This window comes from Chelonoidis abingdonii, chromosome 1 (assembly GCF_003597395.2).
Source record: "Chelonoidis abingdonii isolate Lonesome George chromosome 1, CheloAbing_2.0, whole genome shotgun sequence".
NCBI classification, from domain to species: Eukaryota; Metazoa; Chordata; order Testudines; family Testudinidae; genus Chelonoidis; species Chelonoidis abingdonii.
In genome coordinates, this window is record NC_133769.1 from 216,728,354 (window position 1) to 216,748,328 (window position 19,975).

Below are 19,975 nucleotides of genomic sequence, written 5' to 3' on the forward strand. Positions count from 1 at the left end.
ATTGGGTTATTTCCCTTTGTTTTGAGACTCAGGGCATCTGAGTCTTGGGGTCCCCCAGGGAAGGTTTGGGGAGACCAGAGGGTGCCAGAGACTGGAAATCTGGCTGGTGGCAGCGCTATCAGATCCTAGCTGGTAATTAAGCTTAGAGGATTTATGCTAGGCACCCACATTTTGGACGCTAAGGTTCAGAATTGGGATTTATGCTTATGACACAAGCAAAATGGACAAGCATTTTTAAATAAAATTTCACACACAAAAGTTTGACTTGATGTTACAGACAGTGAACAATGTGAGGCTTTTCTTAACCTAATGAGTCTCTTCATTTCTGTAAAAGGTTTTTACCCCACCCTTTGCTTGATTTTAACCTTAGAAATATCCAGTCTTCAGTTCCCTGATTTTGCTGGAGAATTTCTTTGAGGAGCAAATGCTTGGGTGGGAGTTTTGTCAGTTCTAAAGTGAAAAGGTAGCAAATCTTTAACAAAGTGATATTTGTATGCATTTAAATTTAATACAGTAAGTTACCAAAAACAAAGTTTTGAGCAGTCTGTCCAAAGAACATTTCCCGTTTCAATTGGTCAGGTTTCATTTTTGATGTCATCACTCCCATTCATTGTTCCATCCTCTACAGATGGATAGATAAGACTTGAATTTCTAATGTTAATAAAATAAAACAAACACCCCTCCTTCCAAAACCCCCAAAGGCTTTCTCCTCTTCCACTCCCACTAAAATATATAAAAATAAAGTAAAAAACAAAATGAACTTCTACCCCACATTTTAAAAAATATTTGTGCCCTTTTTGTTCTATGCAGTTTACCTTTAAAGAAGATCTGTCAATCTAGGCTGCAACTCCTCACATTCACCATAAAAATGTGAGTACTTTGGGGCCTCCAATTTAGTGATTTCACATATTTCCAGAGGGTGAATAAGTCTGAGGCTCCACATTTTTGGTTAATTGAAATTGTGTTTAGCCTTAAAGTTTTGTATGCGTGTAACATTAGCTACTTTCCCCCATTGCCCCATCTGTTTTATTGAGTTGTATTGAAGCAGTAAAGTGAAATTGACCATAATCTTGTTAGAAATCTGGCTAGGAGCAGGAATCTTGTCAATTTCATCTTTTAATCACTTACATGCAGAGTAGGAAGGCAAAGCAAGCAGGAGCACCTTGTCTTATGAACACATCTGGCTTCCATCACTGAGTAAATACACACAATGATATGTTAGTGTAGAGTTGTAGACCCCAGGGCCATTGAGCTTGTCAAGGCTGATTCCCCACTCTGGCACTTCAAGTGCAAAAGGTGGGGCCCGCAAGGATTCTATAAATTAATATTGGTCGCTCCAGGCTTGTATTAAACTGCCTCTTGCAAATCCTGGAAAAACTCACTTGGGAAGTTTTCCCTGAGGTCCCTCAGCTTTTCCACTCCTCCCTTGGGAAGCTGAGAAAGAAAACAAACAAAAGGGAAACCCAGCTGTTGTCACCAGCTAATTGAAAAACATATGCATAGACCTTTAAAGACACAAAACCAATCTTTTTTTAAAATAAAATTTGCCTTTTTTAAAAACCCGAAGAAAGGAAACACATCTGGAAAATCAAGCTATTGCCAGATTTTACAGAGCAACTGAAAAGGGGTTAAACACCAGGAATGACTCCCTGGGGTCCAGCTTAGCATTACAAAAGAAGACAAAAATACCTGAGCTTAGCACAGAGAAAATCCACGAGCCAAAATAAAGAAATAAACCTGATTGCATCTATCTAAACATTCCTTCTCCCAATGAATCCTTCTAGGTATGGAAGATAATTGTTCATACCTGGTTCAAACTTTACACAGCATTTCTGCTACCCCTGTCTCTTCAACCAAGAGACAATGAGAAAGCTTTTTTTCCCACTTTAAAAAAGTTCTAGCCTTCCCATTGGCTCTTTTGGTCAGGTGCCCACTCCCTTTCCTTTACCTGGGAGACTTTGTTAACCCTTTACAGGTAAAGCAAGCAGAGAACAGCCAACAAGGGGGTTAACCGACTGGCTGAGTGTCCATAAAAGGGAGCTCCCTCTCCACTTCATTTATCACAAGGCTTTTCAACAATAAATGTAGTCATTAGAGTCCTGGTTTGGTTCTCCCATTATTTGTGTCAAATATGTACATGAATAATAGACATTAAGAACACAAATATAAGATCAAACAATTCCATAATGTTCAGTTTTTTTAAGGTTCCAACAAGGTAGCATGGTGCCCACAATCATGACATGAAAGCACAATTTTTCCAGCTGTGGTAAGAATGCCCTTAATTTGCATTAAAAGGAGCATATTGGAACATTCCTCACCTTTAATGTGAAGATGCAGTTTTGCATGGTGTGGCAAAACTGCTGTGAGATACAACACCTCTTTATTTAAAGATAAGGGTGACTGTGAGCTACCGCCAAGGGAATAGTCTGATCACTGTAGCCAGAAAGAAACAAGGTTAATATATTGTTCTTAATGAATCTGTAGCCTTTTTTTAATTTAAGTTGAATGTAGTAATTTTGCATTACACTACCATGGGTTCAGCTCCTGCTGCTACAGTTTCAAGCTCAACAGAGTGAATATCATGTCTGGTGCTTTTCTCAAATTTGGAGGGACACACAAAGACCAAGGATAGTGGCCACAGATACATTCCCAAGTACAAAGTCTTATCTGTACTACAATTTTTATTAAAGCAATAAGTAAAGCTACAATTATCCAAAAATCCTACAAAAAAACATACAATGACTAAGACTGTAGTCATACACACAAACTCAAAGATATTCTAGGGTCTGAAGGCAGGAGTGGTGGAAGCATCCTAAAAGTGGAGGGGCCACTGGCACCCGAACCATGGCCCTGCCCCCATGCTGCCCCTTCTCCCAGAGGCTTCACCCTCACGCCACCCCTTCCCCGCAAGACCCTGCTCAGGTGCTGCCCATTCTCTCTGAGGCCTCACCCCTGTGCTGCCAATTTCCTCTGAGGCCCCTCCCCCACAATGCCCATTCTCCTGAAGCTCCGCCCTCACACCATGCATTCTTCCTGAGGCCCTGGCCTCGCACCACCCCTTCCCCAGAGGCCCCGTTCACATGCTGCCTCTTCCCCCCAAGACCTCATCCCCAGCTCTCTACTCTCTGCCTCCTCTCCATCATCGATCGCCTTTATGGCTGGTAAAGAGTGGTGAGGCCAAGGCCCCCTGCGACCTCTCCCCCCATTCTGGTGCCCCTGTCCGATGGACCTCACAACAGACAATGATCAATAGAGGGATGGTTCCTGCTGGGGTTTCCCATGGGGTTGTCCCTTGGGGTCTTCCCACTTTTACCCACTCAGGCAACCTCTTTTATATTGTTGTTCTGACCACAGCTAACACTTTATGCATATACCTGAGCGTTTCAACTCTCTTTTCCTTATCTCTACTTCCACACCCAGTGTATATTGGGATGCCATTTTTCAAAGGTGGTTTCTTAGTTCCTCTTATTCTTATTAGCATCTACATACAACATATAACATGCAGTCAGGACATTCCATGATGTTGCTATTAGGTGTCTCATGGCTTGGACAATACATTGCAGTTTTCCGTAGTATCACCTATTGACACATCTTTTATAGTAATCTTGTCCTTACTGGCACAGAGTTATTCCTAGGTCAGCCATTCTTGTCAAGAATTCTTAAATAGTCCTAATAAAAGGTGTAAAAGTCACCTATTCACTAGGCACTGCTCACTTTTTAAACAGAATAGACAATAAAAATATTATCCACATATCTGCGATCCCAGCTCAAGGGCTGTAGTTAGAAAATCCTCTAAACTTCATGTTTTAATAGCAACTATGGTGTAGTATGGCTAAACTAAAATCTAACAGTCCTCCGCCTGTAGGCCTTGCATTCCAGCCCTACTTTACTTATATGCCTAATACCGACTTACCACTCCTGAGTACTTGTCAATCTTATACTTCTATAATCCTACAATTTAAATCTATTTAGCATACATTGATTATTTATGAAATAGCATCTAAATTGACCATAACACCAAATAACACATTCATAAATGGATGATAAAATGAACTAATTGGCTAAAAATAAAAAAGAGGAAGAAAAATCCAAACAAGTATCATTTCACTAGATCTCCATTTGTAATATTCAAGACCTGGATTTTCAGTGTAAAAAAAACAATCAAGAAAAAGTTTCAGGCCTCTTTTTGTATATTACAAAGAATCAAAAAAGGGCACAAGCCCAATGTTATTTTCCTTTTCAAGTCCCTTTAAGAAATGTCACACATTGGGTACCTAACTAGACAGTCCTCTAGCATAGAGCTGCTGTGTAGAGTGACCAGACAGCAAGTGTGAAAAATCAGGATGGAGGTGGGGGGTAATAGGAGCCTGTCATAGGTTTCACCCCCACTCTGAACTTTAGGGTACAGATGTGGGGACCTGCATGAGAACCCTTAAGCCTGATTACCAGCTTAGATCTGGTTGCAGCCCCACCCAAATGGTTTAAAACAGCTGTTTATGAGTCATTTGGGAAACTCTGTCTTCCCCCAGAAAATCTCTCCCTCCCAAATACTGTAATCCTTCCCTGGGTAACCTTGAGAGACTTCTCCACCAATTTCCTGATGAACATCGATCCTAACCTCTTGGATCTTAAAAAAGGAAAAAATCAATCAGGTTCTTAAAAAGAAGACTTTTAATTAAGGAAAAGGGGTAAAAGAAATACCTCTGAGAGATTAGCATGCAAGCTACTCTCACAGACAACAGATTCAAAACACAGAGAATGTTCCCCTAGGCAAAACCTTAGTTATACAAAAGAAAACTCAATTTGATTATCCCTCTAATGCAAAAAGACAAAGTCACAAAAAGAAATAAACATAAGCTAATTCATCCCTTCTCTAATACTATCCTGGGTGATTCCTTGATCTTTTCACTCTGGCACAGAAATTAATGAACAGAACAAAGGAAAAACTTCCCTCTTTCCTCTTGAAACATCTTGTCCATCCATTGGTTCCTCTGATCAGGTGTCAGCTAGGCTAGGTGAACTTCTTAACCCTTTACTGTCTGTTTATGACAGAGCCTATATAAGAAAAAGACCCCAAAATCAAGACTGTCCCTATAAAATCGGGACATACGTCACCCTACTGCTACGTCACAACTGTGTCACTCAATGACAATGTAAATCTCTTGGAAATAAATGCAACAAATCATAGGCACCAACTCCATGGGTGCTCCAGGGCTGGAACACCCAGGGGAAAAAAATGGTGGGTGCTCAGCTATCAGCCCCTCTATCAACTCCCCTTCTGCCTCCCAGCGTTTACTGCCTGCTGGCAGGCCCTGCTAATCAACACCTCCCCCTTCCTTCCTGTGCCTCCTGCTTGCTGTGATCAGCTGTTTCATGGTGTGCAGGAGGCTTTCGGAAGGAGAAGGAGGAGTGAGGACATGGCACGCTGGGGAGAAGGGGCGGGCAAGGGCAGGAAGCGGAGAGACAGGTCTGATAGTGTTACCAGATGTCCCAGTTTTATAGGGACAGTCCCTATTTTTGGGTCTTTTTCTTATATAGGCTCCTATTACCCCCCCACTCCGTCCCAATTTTTTACACTTGCTGTCTGGTCACTCTAGGATGGGAGCAGAGCAGGAGTGGGAAGAGGCAGAGTGGAGTGGGGCCTTGGAGGAAGGGGTTGAGTGGGGCGGGGCATGGGGCAGAGACAGAGGTCAAGCACCCCCTGGCACATTAGAAAGTTGGCACCTGTGCAACAAATCCATCTTCAAACATTTTTTCTAGACTTGTATTTAAGGGTGTGATATTAACACATGCTAATATCACAACCTTCAATCTTAGTCTAGAGGAGGCCAAAGAGAGGAAGAGACTGTTCCATTCCATCTTTAAACTATGATTTTACTCTCAAAAAAGGATGCAAAAATGCCACTTCATTTCAGAATAGGATGTGCTCCTATGTAATTCAGACAAGCTTTTTAACTCAGTCAGTTTTGCAGAGACAATCATAATAATTGTGGGAGCTCGTTTCTCCTCTGGTTTGCATCTTGCATGACAACAGAGATCTTAACTGAATTCCACCTGCAGACTCTGACTGAGGCTGATATTGGAGATGTAAATAACCCAACTTCACTTTAAGATCTCAGGTTGGATTTGCAGGTCTAGCTGTTAGAAAAACAAAATAATTTTCTTCTTGTAAAGGAGGGACATTTGCTAGAGATATAGCAGTGAGAGACAATGAACACAGGACCCCTTAATGCTGTGTTTTAGAGTTATCTTTCTGACTGGGGTCACATTTTAAACCCCATCTGCTGCCCCCAAAGAGGCAAAGGAGGAATCAAGTCTCATACAAAACTCCCCACAAGATCCATCATCCCTGAAAGGAAGAAATGATAAAACTGGAGGGAAGGGAAGGCAATCCTCCCCACTTCCCGAAGCACAAGCTCAAGTGGGCCCATGTGCCACACGCCCACAGCCTGTGCATGCGAGGTTGGGCTTTAAGGCTGGTACGCCCCCGCACCCCCAACCCTGAGCCCCGGGACTCCGTCAGGTGGGGACAACTGCGCCTCCTGTGGCCAGTTCTGTGGCTAAAGAGCGAGGGGGCGGGGCCAAGATAGACTCCGCCCACAGCCTCGGAGCCTCTCGCCCTATTGGTTGGATTGGAAGTTCCGCTCATAAACTCCTCCAATCAGGGTTCTGTTTTCGTTGCCCGGCGACCGTTTCCAAGCGGTGCCGACTCCTTTCTTCTTCCTAGCTACCGGCTGCGTATCCAGGCGCCCGGGACGCTGGCGCTGCGCGGGGCCATGGCGGGGCCGCGGGACGTGGCCGGGCTGCGTCTCTGCCCGGCCGAGCTGCGCTTCGTGGACGCGGTGCCCGGGGGCCGGTACCGGGCGCTGCTGAGCGTCCAGAACCTGCAGCCGGGGAGCCGCCGCCTCCAGCTGCTGCCGCCGCGCCGCGCCCAGGTGAGAGGCGGGGCCCGGGGTCCTCTCCCCCTACGTGTCCCGCGGCGCTGGGCTACTCCCGCCCAGCGAGCCCCGGGACATGGGGGGGCCGGGGCTGCCCAGGGAGGGTTCCCGCATTCCCTGCGGCCAGGCCGCCCGGATGGACAGGGGCGGGCTCCGGGGACTGCGCGCGGGGTACCGGGTGTAATGTTGCAAACTGCTTCCCTGATGCAATGGGCCACCTTGGCCTTTCCCCATTGTCTGGTCCAAGGGCAGCACGGGGAGGGGGGTGGGGTGCTACACATGTCACAATTTGCTGGCTTTCCCCTTCTCCCATCTACAAAAACCAGCTCACTAGACAGGCAGCTGCCAAAGACAGCTTCTGGGAGATTGCAATCAGAGGGGTGTGTGCTAAACTCCATCCCCTCACAGAGTTCAGTTCCTAAATCCCCGCTGCATGTAGGCACCTAGCTCTGCCTGGCGATCCACGACTGAGAACCCCTCTCCTGGAGTCAGGTGCCTTAAGTGCCTAAACTGTTTATTCAGAGACACACAACACGGCCAAAAGACAAGGAGGTACCCACTTTGTAATTTGTAATAGCATGATTAGAGCACTCTAAGGAGGACCCTCTGTTCAAATTCTTTGTCCCATTCTGCCTGAGGGATTGAACCTGGCTCTCCCACATCCCCACCAAGTGTTTTAACCTACTGATTTAGAAGTTACAAGGTGCATGATGACACCACCTCCTTCTCCAGCCAGATTTTGAATGGGACCCAATCCAGTAGGCAGCCTCTGAGCACACCTACCAGATTGGGCCCCGTATGCAAGATAAGCATTTCGCATGCTCCTCTTTCTTCCTTGGTTTGTAAATTGATCTGGGGCTTAGGTTCCTCTGATTTGTCCCTTTTAACACTAGTGAACAGCAAGGAGCAGAGGATAATCTGAAGTAAGGGCACAGTCAGGGCAGCAGCTTCAGCAGATGTTTATGAGCATGCTCAGTATCAGCAAAGTGTCAAATTCTGATGGGTGTGTGGGGGAGATCTGATGCTACTGCAATACAAATAACTAGTGATAGTAACAAGTGGGGCCTCTGACCCCAAGAGCTGTATTAGGCAGATGGATGCCGCTGTCTCCGCTTTCTGTGGGTGCTGCTCAGTATTACCTCCTTCCTGCCAGTAGGCAGGACTTGACCCTAGATACAGAGGCATAGCCCCCACTGCGCCCTGTGAGGAGATGCATGGGGGAAAGTACCAGAAAGTGGCCTTTTGTTTGTCTCAACTCTTGAACAAATGGGAACTCTTGGCCAAAGCTGTTCCTAGCTGGGTGGGTGCAGGTGCCAGGGAAAGCTAACAGTGGGATGCACTTCATACACATGGTTGGATGCTGCAGGCATAAAGAAGGAGGCCTCCCAACTGGGGGGAGCACTGGCAGCTTGTGGAACTGAATAAAGTTGTCCATGGAGAAGGGAGACTCTTAATGAGAATCCATGAGTCCTCAGCTGGATGACTGCGGGAAGATGAACCAATTCTGAAAATATAGGCAGTTCTTGGGGTCTTTATATGCTGCTCTTGAGAAAGTGCAGATGGTGTCCAGGGCCGCCTGGGGAGGGGTGGAGGAGAAAGTGGGGCAATTTGCCCTGGGCCCCACAGGGGCCCACAGGAGAATATAGTATTGCACATTTTTTTTTATGGAAGGAGCCCCAAAAATTGCTTTGCCCCAGGCCCCCTGAATCCTCTAGGTGGCCCCGGTGGTGTCTATGGGACATTGGGAATTTAGATTTTAAGTGATAGATCCACAGTTAGCATTAGAAGTGCTTTTGGGGAAAAGAAACCTCCACGTTTGAGACCCTTATGGGAGTTGCATATCAAATTCATCTTTGCTGGTGAATCCTGCTTACCTTCTCCTGGGTGAAATAACTCAAGTACAGTAACTCCTCACTTAACGCTGTAGTTATGTTCCTGAAAAATGCAACTTTAAGTGAAACAATGTTAAACGAATCCAATTGTCCCATAAGATTTAATGTAAATGAAGGATGTTAGGTTCCAAGGAAATTTTCTTGGGGTAGACAAAAGGCATTACACTGTATACTGTACAGTACTGTACTGTACTGTGGTTGGGACGTGCCCCTGGCTTACCCCACAGAGGCACAGCCTGCTGCAGGCAAGGATGCTAGGAAGCACCTTTGCAGCAGCAGCCTCAGCTTCCCCGGAGAACAGGCTCAGATTTTGCCGGGAATGCTCCAGGCCCACCTCTTCCTGTCTCTGCTCCACTCCAGGCCCACCTCTTCCCACCCCCACTCCATCTCCTCTCTGGATTATGCCACATCCTTCCGCCCTCCCCCAAAATCCTAAGGTCTGTCAAACAGCTGTTTAGTGGCATTTAGGATTTTCTGGGATGGAGGGAGAGAAGTGGAGACACAGCACTTCCCTGCTCCTCCCCCTCCCTACCAGAAAGTCCTAAGCTGTTTGGTAGTGGGGGAAGCGCTGGGAGGGAGGGGGGTTGGCAAAGAAGGGGAACTTGTGCAGTGCTCCCTTGTAAAGTCGCTGCTTTTCCACAGAATTTTGCAAGCAGGCAGCCAAATGACGTTATAAGGGAGCATTGCACAACTTTAAATGAGCATGTTCCCTAATTGAGCAGGCATGTAACATTGAAACAACATGAAGTGGGACAATATTAAATGAGGAGTTACTGTAGAGAGTTTGATTTCCCCCTCTCCCAATTGTTTTCCTTTCAAGAAATGGTGTCATCCAGATGTAAACCTCTTTGCCACAGGTATGAAAACCATGTAAGTGAGGTAGTGTTCCAGAGGAGGCAGGGACTCAAGTTCTGTTACAATGTTTTTCTTTCTTAATGGGTGGTGGGGCTTATGTATACCTGCACTTTCCCCCAGTTTTCAATCTTTTTCCTTTGCTTCTCGAGGTCCTTGAAAAAATTTGGCAGGACTCAGCTTGAATATTCATACTTGCTTCAGTAGGGACTTGAGAGACCTGTTGCTTTGTTCAAAGAAGCTCCCCATTCTTTCTTCTTTATGTCCTGGATCTCTTTTCTTTGGCGAGAGGATGGGTACTGCATCAGTATATCAACTGTTTAATTTGTTTATCCTTCCTCATCACCATTGTATCCAAACACCTCCGTTATTAAGGTATTTATCTTCACAACACCACCGTGAGTCAGGGAAGTGCTGTTATCACCATTTTGCAGATGGAAAACTGAGTCAGAGAGATTAAGTGACTTGGCCAAGATCACACAGTATGTTTGAAGCAGAACAGGAATTGAGTTAGTTATCCAGTGTTCTATTTCACAACCTTAACTACAAGCCTCCCCTCCCCTTCATCTGCTAACATGGTTTCCTCTAGTGTTATGGGGCCAGGGTAGTCTATTCAGTTCTTGAGTAACTTATCTTTTCATCATCATTCTGTGAGGTTACAGATAACATTGTCTATAGTGGATGCCTAAATTAAGTATCTAACTCCATGTTTAGGCATTTAAAGCACTTAAATAAGTGGCCTTTGATTTTTTTTCGGTGATTCTGAGCACCTACCCCATCGTTGAAAATTAGTTACCATCACTTGAGTTAGGAGAATTGGTGACATCCATAATGCTGGCTTTCCTTATATCATCTTTCACAACAGTACAATAGTCTAATTTTTTCCATAGAGTATTCATACTATTCCACTTTCACCAATTTTATTTTGCTTCAAGTCTTCACTCCTCTAACATCTTGATTTACTGAGGAGGCCAGATTACACAGGCTACTCAGTTATTATGTGACTGGAATCAAAGCTGTTCCATAAATAAATTTAGTTGATTTCTGGTTTTTGGAGAGAGAAGCCCAAGACAGTTCTATTCAAAGACTGCCAAAATGGATAAAGTGTATTCCAATTTAGCTGTCTTAAAGTTTTATACTGCCTCTCATAACTATAGTATCTGAGCACCTTCCACATAAATCTATAGAATAGTGAAGTCTCTAGTGGATTTCATAGAAACGTTGGCACTTCTCACTTTACAAAGTCAGAAACTCTGCTTGAGGTAGTTTTGTTTTTGAGAGATGAGGTTGGGAATAAAAGTGGTGTTCATTCTGTGAGTATCACTTAGAGATGAAAGGCTTTTTCAAAGAAGGCGGCTTTTTAATGCTTCTTGAAGATGTTCAGACTCTGGATTTGCCAGATCACCTCTAGAAAATTCTTCCATAGCCAACTCCCTTCAACAGAAAATGATTTGCCTTAATTCTCATATGCGTTGTACTGCGCGTAGTGATCTGCATTGTCCCAGAGGAGCACAGCTGTTGCAGTGGTTCATATATCAAAGTGCGACCTATGGTGTAGTCAAGGCTTGTGTGACGGGTTCCCCTTGAGATGCCACCCAGAACGGTGTACCACTGAGCCCCCTGATCCACCAGCCTGGGCTCCCTTTCACACTGTACTGCTGTGACAAGTTGCAAAGCCTTTCAGCCTACACTTTTACCAGCATACATATAGGTAGGGACACACCCAGCTGCAGTTACATGCAAGCTGTCTGACCAGCCCCGGAATAGGAAAGCTGCAGCTAGTGCAGCTCCACAGGCGCACACCCCCTCTGGAATATAAACCCGAAATTATACAGTCTTGTGCTGCACAGGGAACTGTACAGCATAAACTCATAAAGTTCACCCCCTTCCTCAATGTGGAGAGGAACATGCAATAGCTTTTACCCCTTGAGCGAAGATTCCCATACACTTCACTTCAGCTCACTGGTTTAGATAAAAACTAACTTGTTTTTGCTTTAAGTGATTATAAGTGATTAAACAGATCAAAGCAGGTTATCTAGCAAATAAACAAAAATGCAAACTAAGCTTAATATAGTAAATAAATTGGATATGAATTAGCAGATTCTCACCCTAAGAGACAATACAAGCAGGCTGCAGATTCTTAAGGGGCAAACTGCACTTGCTTTACAGCTTGGAATCCTCAGGAGTTTCATTTATAGGCTAGAAATTCCTTTAGCCTGGGTCCAGCACTTCCCACAGTTTAGTTTTTGTTCCTCAGGTGTTTCCAGGAGTCTTCTTGTATGAGGAGTGAAGAACACCAGATGATGTCACTCTCCACCTTATATAAGTTTTGCATAGGACGGGAACGCCCCACCCCTTTTTTTTTTTTTTTCCAAAGCTTGGTTTCCAGACCAGTCTTTTAAAAAATACTGACATCCCAAGATGGAGTCCAGCATCATGTGGTCTGATCACGTGTCCTTTATAGAGACATAGCAGCCATTACTCACAGGCTCTTTAGAGTGTTCTCAGGAAGGCTCATCACCAGGTGGAGATAAGCTTCTCAGTCCTGTTGTTTTTTTGTAATGGCCTGTTGAGCTAAAGAGGCCCTTCCCAACCCACTATCTAGACCAGGGTTCTCAAACTTCATTGCACCACGACCCCCTTCTGATAACAAAAATTACTACGCGACCCCAGAAGTGGGACCGAAGCCGGAACCCCATCACCCCAGGTGGGGGGACCAAATCCAAAGCCCAAGTGCATCAGCCCCAGGCAGGGGGCCTGTAACCTACTCTGCCGCCCAGGGTTGAAGCTGCTTTGGCCCCGGATGGTGGGGCTCAGACTTTGGCTTTGGTTCCAGGCCCTAGCAACTCCCCATTAAAATGAGGTCATGACCCATTTGGGGTCCCAATCCACAGTTTGAGAACCGCTGATCTAGACTGAAAGCATCTTGTCAAATGGGCGTTATCTCAGTGTAACTACATTTGAAATACATATATGTAGTCAATATTCATAACTTCAGATACAAAAAGATGTATGTATTGTGACAGACCCAAATCAGTGGGGTACAGGAGTCTGGTAGAGGGCAAATATACTGGTCACTAGGTGAGTAGTTTTCTGTTCCCTGAGTGACCAGAGCAGGGGCTCCCCAAACCTCCCAACTCCTGATCAGACACAGGAGGAGTTGACCCAGACTGTGGGGAAGATCACTGAGGTGAGCAAATCTGCCAAAATAACGCAGGACCCACCAGAGTAGAGGAGGAACTTTGTCACAGCTGTGTCAGAGTGGGATTTGGGTGTGCACAGCACGGCACGAAGAAGGTGGGTGATTTTTTTTTTAAAAAAAAAAACAACCTTTTTTTTTTTTTATTTTCACCACAATGGACTACTTAGTTATGGGCACTGATACAAGCTATGGTGGCCCAGCAGGAGGCTACTCCATGTCCAGGCAGCTGCCCAACAGGAGGCAGTGCGGGCTGCAGCAAGAGACTAATCACCTGCTGATGGACCAGGCTTCTCAAGACTGAGCTATGTTGCGGGAAACTGGTAAACTGAGGTAAAGACCCTTACAGAGCTGAACTGTGGCCATGATGGCTCAATCAACGGGCCAGCCATTGTCTGCAGAAAATGATTGTGGGAGGATGATGTAGAAGCATACCTTCTGGCCTTTGAGACAGGACAGCCCTACGGGAGGCCTGCCTTGAGATCAGTGGTCTGGCATCCTGCCCATTCCTGTGTGGGGAGGCCCAGAGTTGCTTTATGATCTGCCTGAAAGAGGCTGCAGCAGACTACCCCCAGCTGAAGCAGAGATCCTGGCCAGATCGGGGGTAACGACCACAGTGCGGGGCCCAGCGGTATCACGAGTGGAGGTAGCCAGAAACAAAACCCCACCATCCCAACTGTATGACCTCATCCATTCTCGCACAAAAAGTGGTTGCGAATGGAGTTCCCGGAGTCCGAAGAGATACTAGAGGTTCTGGTCATTCGACTGATACTGAGCGGACTACTGCCAGACCTTCGTGCCTGGGTGAGCCAGAACGAACCCTCCACCTATGATGAGGTTGTTGCACTGGTAGAGAGGCGAAGAAGTGAGGGAGCTGAACCTGACCAGTTAAAGAGGAGGCACCCTCGGCTTAAACTAGCCGCACCATGCCCTAGAGCTCGGTGACTGGGCACCAGGAGAGCCAAGGTGAAAAAAAGAGAGGGGCTGAAGGCTCACCAGAAGCCACAAAGAGTCAGACCAGCACTGAGGGAGAAGAGGATCATGATGTTAGATTGCCCAAACCAAGAGACCGGGGAATGCCTAGGGCTCCATACAGATGTTATGCCTGCGGGGAATGGGGACATATAGCTGCACAGTGTCCCAGTGCTGAGGAGCTGATGCAGTGTAACGTGGGGAACTGGGCAGACCCATGCTCCCTAATCCATCTTGTGGGGGTCTAACTAACCCCACATATGTACACCAGACCAGTAAAGCTAAATGGGGTAGAGACCATGGCACTGGTTGATTCGAGGAGTGCTATCACGCTTGTCTCAGGGAAGCTTGTGAAGTGTGGTCAGCTGCTGCGGGCTAAGCATACGGGGATAACATGTGTCCATGGGACAATTGGTTATTACCCCACCATCCCAGTAAAACTCGAGATTCAGGGGAACACTACTGAAGTAGCAGCAGGTGTAGTCCCTAAACTCCCATACCCGGTGCTCATAGGGAGGGACTTCCCAGGGTTTGGAAACTTACTCCCAGTCGGAGGATTGGAGGAAAAGGGGAACCCTGAAATTAGTGAGGCCTCCACAGTAGACTGTCAACCCCCAGTCTCTCTGAAATATCCCCAGATTTTTTTTCCAGTCCCAGACAGGGTAGAAAGTCGAAAAGGGAAAGGAGGGCAGCTAAAGCCTTGGGAACCTGAATACTGACACAAAGCCAGAGGGTCACTCTCGTAGGTAGGTGGACCCGAGCAGCTGAAAAGGAGGCCACCCAGGAGGGAGAAGCACTCGAGTCTGACCCCCACCCTAATGCTTCTGAACCAGTAGAGGCAACAGAGACTGGGCCCCTAGGTCTTGGGCAGATTAGCCCCGGGAGAGGAAATTTTGGATGGGATCAGGCTGAAGACCCAAGATACGACAACATTAGGAAGGAGGTGACTGAAATAGATCGGGTCCCCGTGGAAGGGAAGACCCAGGGACCAGGACCCTACTTCATAATGAAGAAGAATCTCTTATACCGGGTTGCACCACTACAGGGGCAGAAGGTACAGGAGATACCTAGTACCTCAAAAACATCAGAATGCTGTATTAAGTCTTGCTCATAGTCATCTTTTTGGGGGGCATTTGGGGGTAGACAAGACCCTAGCACAAGTCCTACGACAGTTCTTCTGGCCCGGAGTAGATGAAGAAGTGCGGCAGTACTGTGCGTCCTGCCCAGAGTGTCAGCTGCACAGTCCCCATCACCACCTGAGGGCACCTGTAGTACCCCGAGTGGGGCTACCAAAGGAGATATTAACAGACGAGAGAACTCCATTTATGTCAAAACTAATAAAGGACCTCTGTACGCTGCTGCATATACATACCCAGAGAACTTCAGTCTACCATCCGCAGACTGATGGATTGGTAGAAAGGTTTAACCGAACCCTCAAGGCTGTGATAAGGAAGGTGGTAAGTTGAGATGAGAAAGATTGGGACACTCTACTACCCTACCTTATGTTCGCTATCCGGGAGGTATCTCAGGCCTCAACTGGGGTTTCCCCCTTCAAGTTTTTATGTGGGCGTCACCCCTGTGGCATACTAGACATCGCCAAAGATATCTGGGAAGAGGAACCCAATGAGGGTAGAAATATAATAGAACATGTAATACAGATGTGAGACCGGATAGCCCGTGTCACCCCTATAGTACGGGAACATTTGGAAAAGGCCCAGGAGGCCCAGAGAACCTATTGCAATCACCAGGCAAAAGTGTGACAGTTCCAACCAGGGGATTGGGTGATGGTGTTGGTACCCACGGCAGAAAGCAAGCTTCTGGCCCAATGGCAGGGACCTTATGAGGCGGTTGAACCCGTGGGGGAAGTAACTTACAAGGTGCGGCAGCCAGGACACTGAAAACAAGAAAGATTTATCACATCAACCTTCTGAAACCCTGGCATGCACAAGAGGCATGCATAACTGTCCAAAAAGACCTAACCCAGGAAAACAAGCCTTCCAAACAGGTGAGTGGGTATACCTACACTACGGGATTATTCTGATTTTACAGAAACTGTTTTTTTAAAACAGATTGTATAAAGTTGAGTGCATGTGGCCACACTAAGCACATTAATTCGGCAGTGTGCGTCCATGTACCGAGGCTAGCGTCAGCGTCGGATTTCGTGAGCGTGTTGCACTGTGGGTAGCTATCCATAGCTATCCTCAGAGAGCCCGCAGTCTCCCCCGCCCATTGAAATGGTAGTTGCGCTCCCGTGCCTGATGGGGCAAAACTTGCCGCTGGCTTCTGGTACAGCCTCCCCCTCCCTCGTGAAGCAGCAGAGCAACCGTTCGACTTTTTCTGGGTAACTGTGCGATCATTCACGGCGATGGACCCTTGGCTCAGACAGCAATCGGACGTTTTACCACCTCTGCGCATTCTTGGTGCAGTCATGCTGAACCGGAACCTGCAAAGCAGGTGAGACGCGGCCGGCTACGCAGCGCGGTTGAGGTGATGAGGATGTGGACACGTATTCTGTCAACTGCGGGCCCCTGCCGCCTCTTGGAGATCATGCTGGTAATGGGACAGGTTTCTAAGCCATTGAAACTGATTGGCCTGGAAACCAGCATAAACTGGTGAGACTGCATAGGTTTGGGGTTGTGGGACATTCCCAGTGCTTAGAAACTTTCTTGCATCGGGCACTTTCTATGACTTTGTGCACTTGCTTTCCCAGCCCTGAGCACGGAATATCAGATGAGAGCAGTCGTCACAGGGGAGAGAGCGGCAGTGGCAACTGCCTTGGAAGTTTGCAACGCCAGCAGCAACCGGTCAGTGGGTCAGTTATCTCTCTCCACTACCCCTTGATGCCATGGCTCATGAAGCTATACACAGGCAGCCTGAACAGTAGTCAGGAGCTGTTCAACTGCAGGCTGTGCAAGTGCAGAATGGTGGTAGAATGTACATTTGGCTGTTTAAAGGCGCGCTGGCGCACATTACTGACTTGCTCAGACCTCAGCCAAACCAGTATCCCCTTTGTTATTGCTGCTTGCTGTGTGCTCCACAATTTCTGAGAGTAAGGGGAAAACATTTTATGGTGGGGTGGGAGGCTGAGGCAAATCGCCTGGCTGCTGATTACGCACAGGCAGACACCAGGGTGATTAGAAGAGCACACCACGAAGCGGTACGCATTAGAGAAGCTTTGAAAACAAGTTTAATCACTGGCCGGGGTACAGTGTGACTGTGTTTGTTTGTTTCTCCTTGATGGAAACTGCCCCCCCGCCCCATTGACTCACAGCTTGCTTTCTAAGGAAATAAAGTCACTCATTTAAAAATCATGTATTCTTTATTACTTAATTATAAAAAGAGGGAAAGAACTGACAAGGTAGCCTGGGTGGGGTTTGGGAGGAGGAAAGTAGGGAAGGAAAAGGCCACTAAAAAAATTTCATAATAATGAGAGCCTTTTTGTTGGGCTGTCCACTGGGGTCGAGTGGGCGGGTGCATGGAGCCTACCCCCACGAGTTCTTACTTGTCTGGCGGGTGAGGAAGCTAAGGAACATGGTGAGGGTGGTTATACAGGGGCTGCAGCGGCACTCTGTGATCCTGCTGCTGTTCCTGAAGCTCCACCATACGTCGGAGCATGTCAGTTTGATCACGCAGCAGCCCCAGAGTTGCATCCCGTCACCGCTGATCTTCCTGCTGCCACCTCTCATCTCGAGCACCTCTCCTGTCCTCACGTTGGTTCCTCCTGTCCTCACGGTCACTGACATCTTTCCTGTACTTTGCTACTGCGTTCTTCCATTCATTCAGACGAGCTCTTTCGTTGCAGATCACTTCCATGATTTCCGAAAACATTTCTTCTCGCCTCTTTTTTTTTCCGCCGCCTTATCTGAGAGCGTTTGGGACAGAGTAGGGAGGCTTGAAAAATTTGCCGCTGCATGAGGGAGGGGAAAAGAGGGAGAGAAGTATTTAAAAAGATACATTTTAGAGAACAATGGTCATACTCTTTCACGGTGAACAACATTATTCACCTTACATAGCACATGTGTTTTCACTAGAAGGTCGCATTTTGCATCTTAATATTGAGTGCCTGCGGCTTTGGTGTTACAGATCTCACAGATGCAGGTCCAGGCAGCAGAATTCGGCTTGCATGCTGCCATGGTAAGCCATTGTCTTTCGTCTTCTGCAGCCTTCATCTATCCACGCCCTCCTTTCCCAAATAGCAAGCAAAGCCTGTTGAGTGCTGCTTCTTTCCTGTTAACGTGCAGCAGCAGAAACCACCCCGTGGCTGATATCATTGGAAGATCACTGCTAAACACCCTCCTTCTCCCGCTCCCTAACTGCGTGGCTGGTAGCAGGAAAGATCCCTGCTTGCCAAATGTGGAAAAGCTCAGCATCAATAGCTCCCCCCCTTCCCCCTGTTTGGCTTACCTGCAGGGAAGGATTTCTTTTAAGCAACAGGCAAACAGCCCAGTAGGAATGGCCATCTCTGTCCCCTTAATTAAATTCCTGAATTTCAACCAGGTTACCATGAACGATATCACTCTCCTGAGGATAACACAGCAAGATAAAGAAAAGAATGGATGTGCTGAATGCCAGCAACACCGACCTATATGCAGCCTACTTGTCATGGCAATGATACCAATACTTGCTACATGCTGGCGTGTCAATGTCCTACCATGAAGGGCGAAATAAAGCGAACGCTCCAGAAACCTTCTGCAAAGGCTTCTTGGAGTACCTCCAGTGAGAGCTTCATTGGGAGATGTCCCTGATAGGCAGGTTTCCGCTCCACGTCCGCAGACAATGTTAACAGACTTTTCCGCGTTCAACTTTACTGTGCCGCGAGATGAATCTCAATAGTCCTGCAGGGCAAATTAATCCATTTTAAAAACACTTGCATTTTAAACCATGTCTTAATATTTACAAAGGTTACACTCACCGAGGTCTCCTTTTCCATGGCTTTCATTGTCTGGATAGTGGCTTTGGGAGGCCTGGGAGGGTAATTTCGTTCAAGGAGTGAGAAAAATGTTCCTGGCTGGTTGGGGAGAATGAGTATGTGCTGGATCTGCTCTCTGCAAGAGCTCGTCCTCCTCTTCCTCCTCCTCATCTTCCCCTCCGCAGAAGTCCTCAGGTAAATTGCTTTGAGATTACCACCCACCTCACCCTTAGAATCACGGAGGTGTGGAGTAGTGGTGGCGGGACCCAAACTAGAATTTGCATGCAGCCTCAGTCGTACGACAGTGGCATGTTTCGAGCCCTGCCGCTGGACCTTCCGTTTGCTTCCTCTTGGTTTTCTGGTAGTGCAGCTCTAATCATGAGCTCCTTAACACTTTTCACATCTGGGCATAACTGCACTGAGTCCCTGGTCTGGGCTCTCTCTGCCAATCATGGCCTTGGAAATTTATTCAAATGTTTTTCAATTTTCGTCTTTTTGGAATGGAAGCTCTGTTAGACACAGAATCTCTCCCCATACAGCGCAGTACAAGATCCAGTACTCGTCCTGTGCAGTCCATCGCTGGAGCTCTCCTTTCGATTTCTCAGGAGACTGCATTGATTACCTGTGCTGATGACTCTGCGTGGTCACCTGTGCTGGTGAGCTCTGCACACCATGCTAGCGAACAGAACCATGACAATCAGCAAATTCACGAGTGGATTCATGCACGCATTGCAATGGGTCTTTCCTGGTCTTTTCAACTGTCTCCCAGTCGCCAATAGCAGTTTCCAACTCCCCAATGGTCTTTTCAGCAGCGGTCAACGAATGGTGCACTGTGGGTACACTGTGGGATATCTCCCAGAGGCCAATACCATCGAATTGCGGCCACACTAACCCTAATCCGACATGGCTATACCAATTTGAGCGCCACTCCCCTCGTCGGGGAGGAGTACAGAAATCGGTTTTAAGAGTCCTTTATATCTATATAAAGGGCTTCGTTGTGTGGAGGGGTGCAGGGTTAAATCGGTTTAACACTGCTAAATTTGGTTTAAACGCGTAGTGTAGACCAGGCCCAAGTCTCCCGATTTAACACCAGACCAGAAGAATGAGGTGTCTGAGATGATCTTCCGGAACCAAGATGTGTTCTCAACAAAACCGGGTCGAACAACCGAGGCATATCACTACATCGTCATGAACCCTCGGACTAGAATAACAG

At 46.9% G+C, this 19,975-nt stretch overlaps 1 protein-coding gene across 3 annotated transcripts in view; it reads left to right on the plus strand.

Moving 5' to 3' along the window:
- The first annotated feature begins 6,776 nt into the window (after positions 1–6,776).
- The window catches only part of CFAP47 (cilia and flagella associated protein 47), a 761,390-nt gene continuing 748,191 nt past the window's right edge, over positions 6,777–19,975 (plus strand). For all 3 annotated transcript variants that reach the window (XM_032799255.2, XM_075059737.1, XM_075059740.1), the window contains exon 1: positions 6,777–6,935. In XM_032799255.2, coding sequence (XP_032655146.1) covers positions 6,777–6,935 — 159 coding nt within the window. The remainder of the gene's footprint in view (positions 6,936–19,975) is intronic.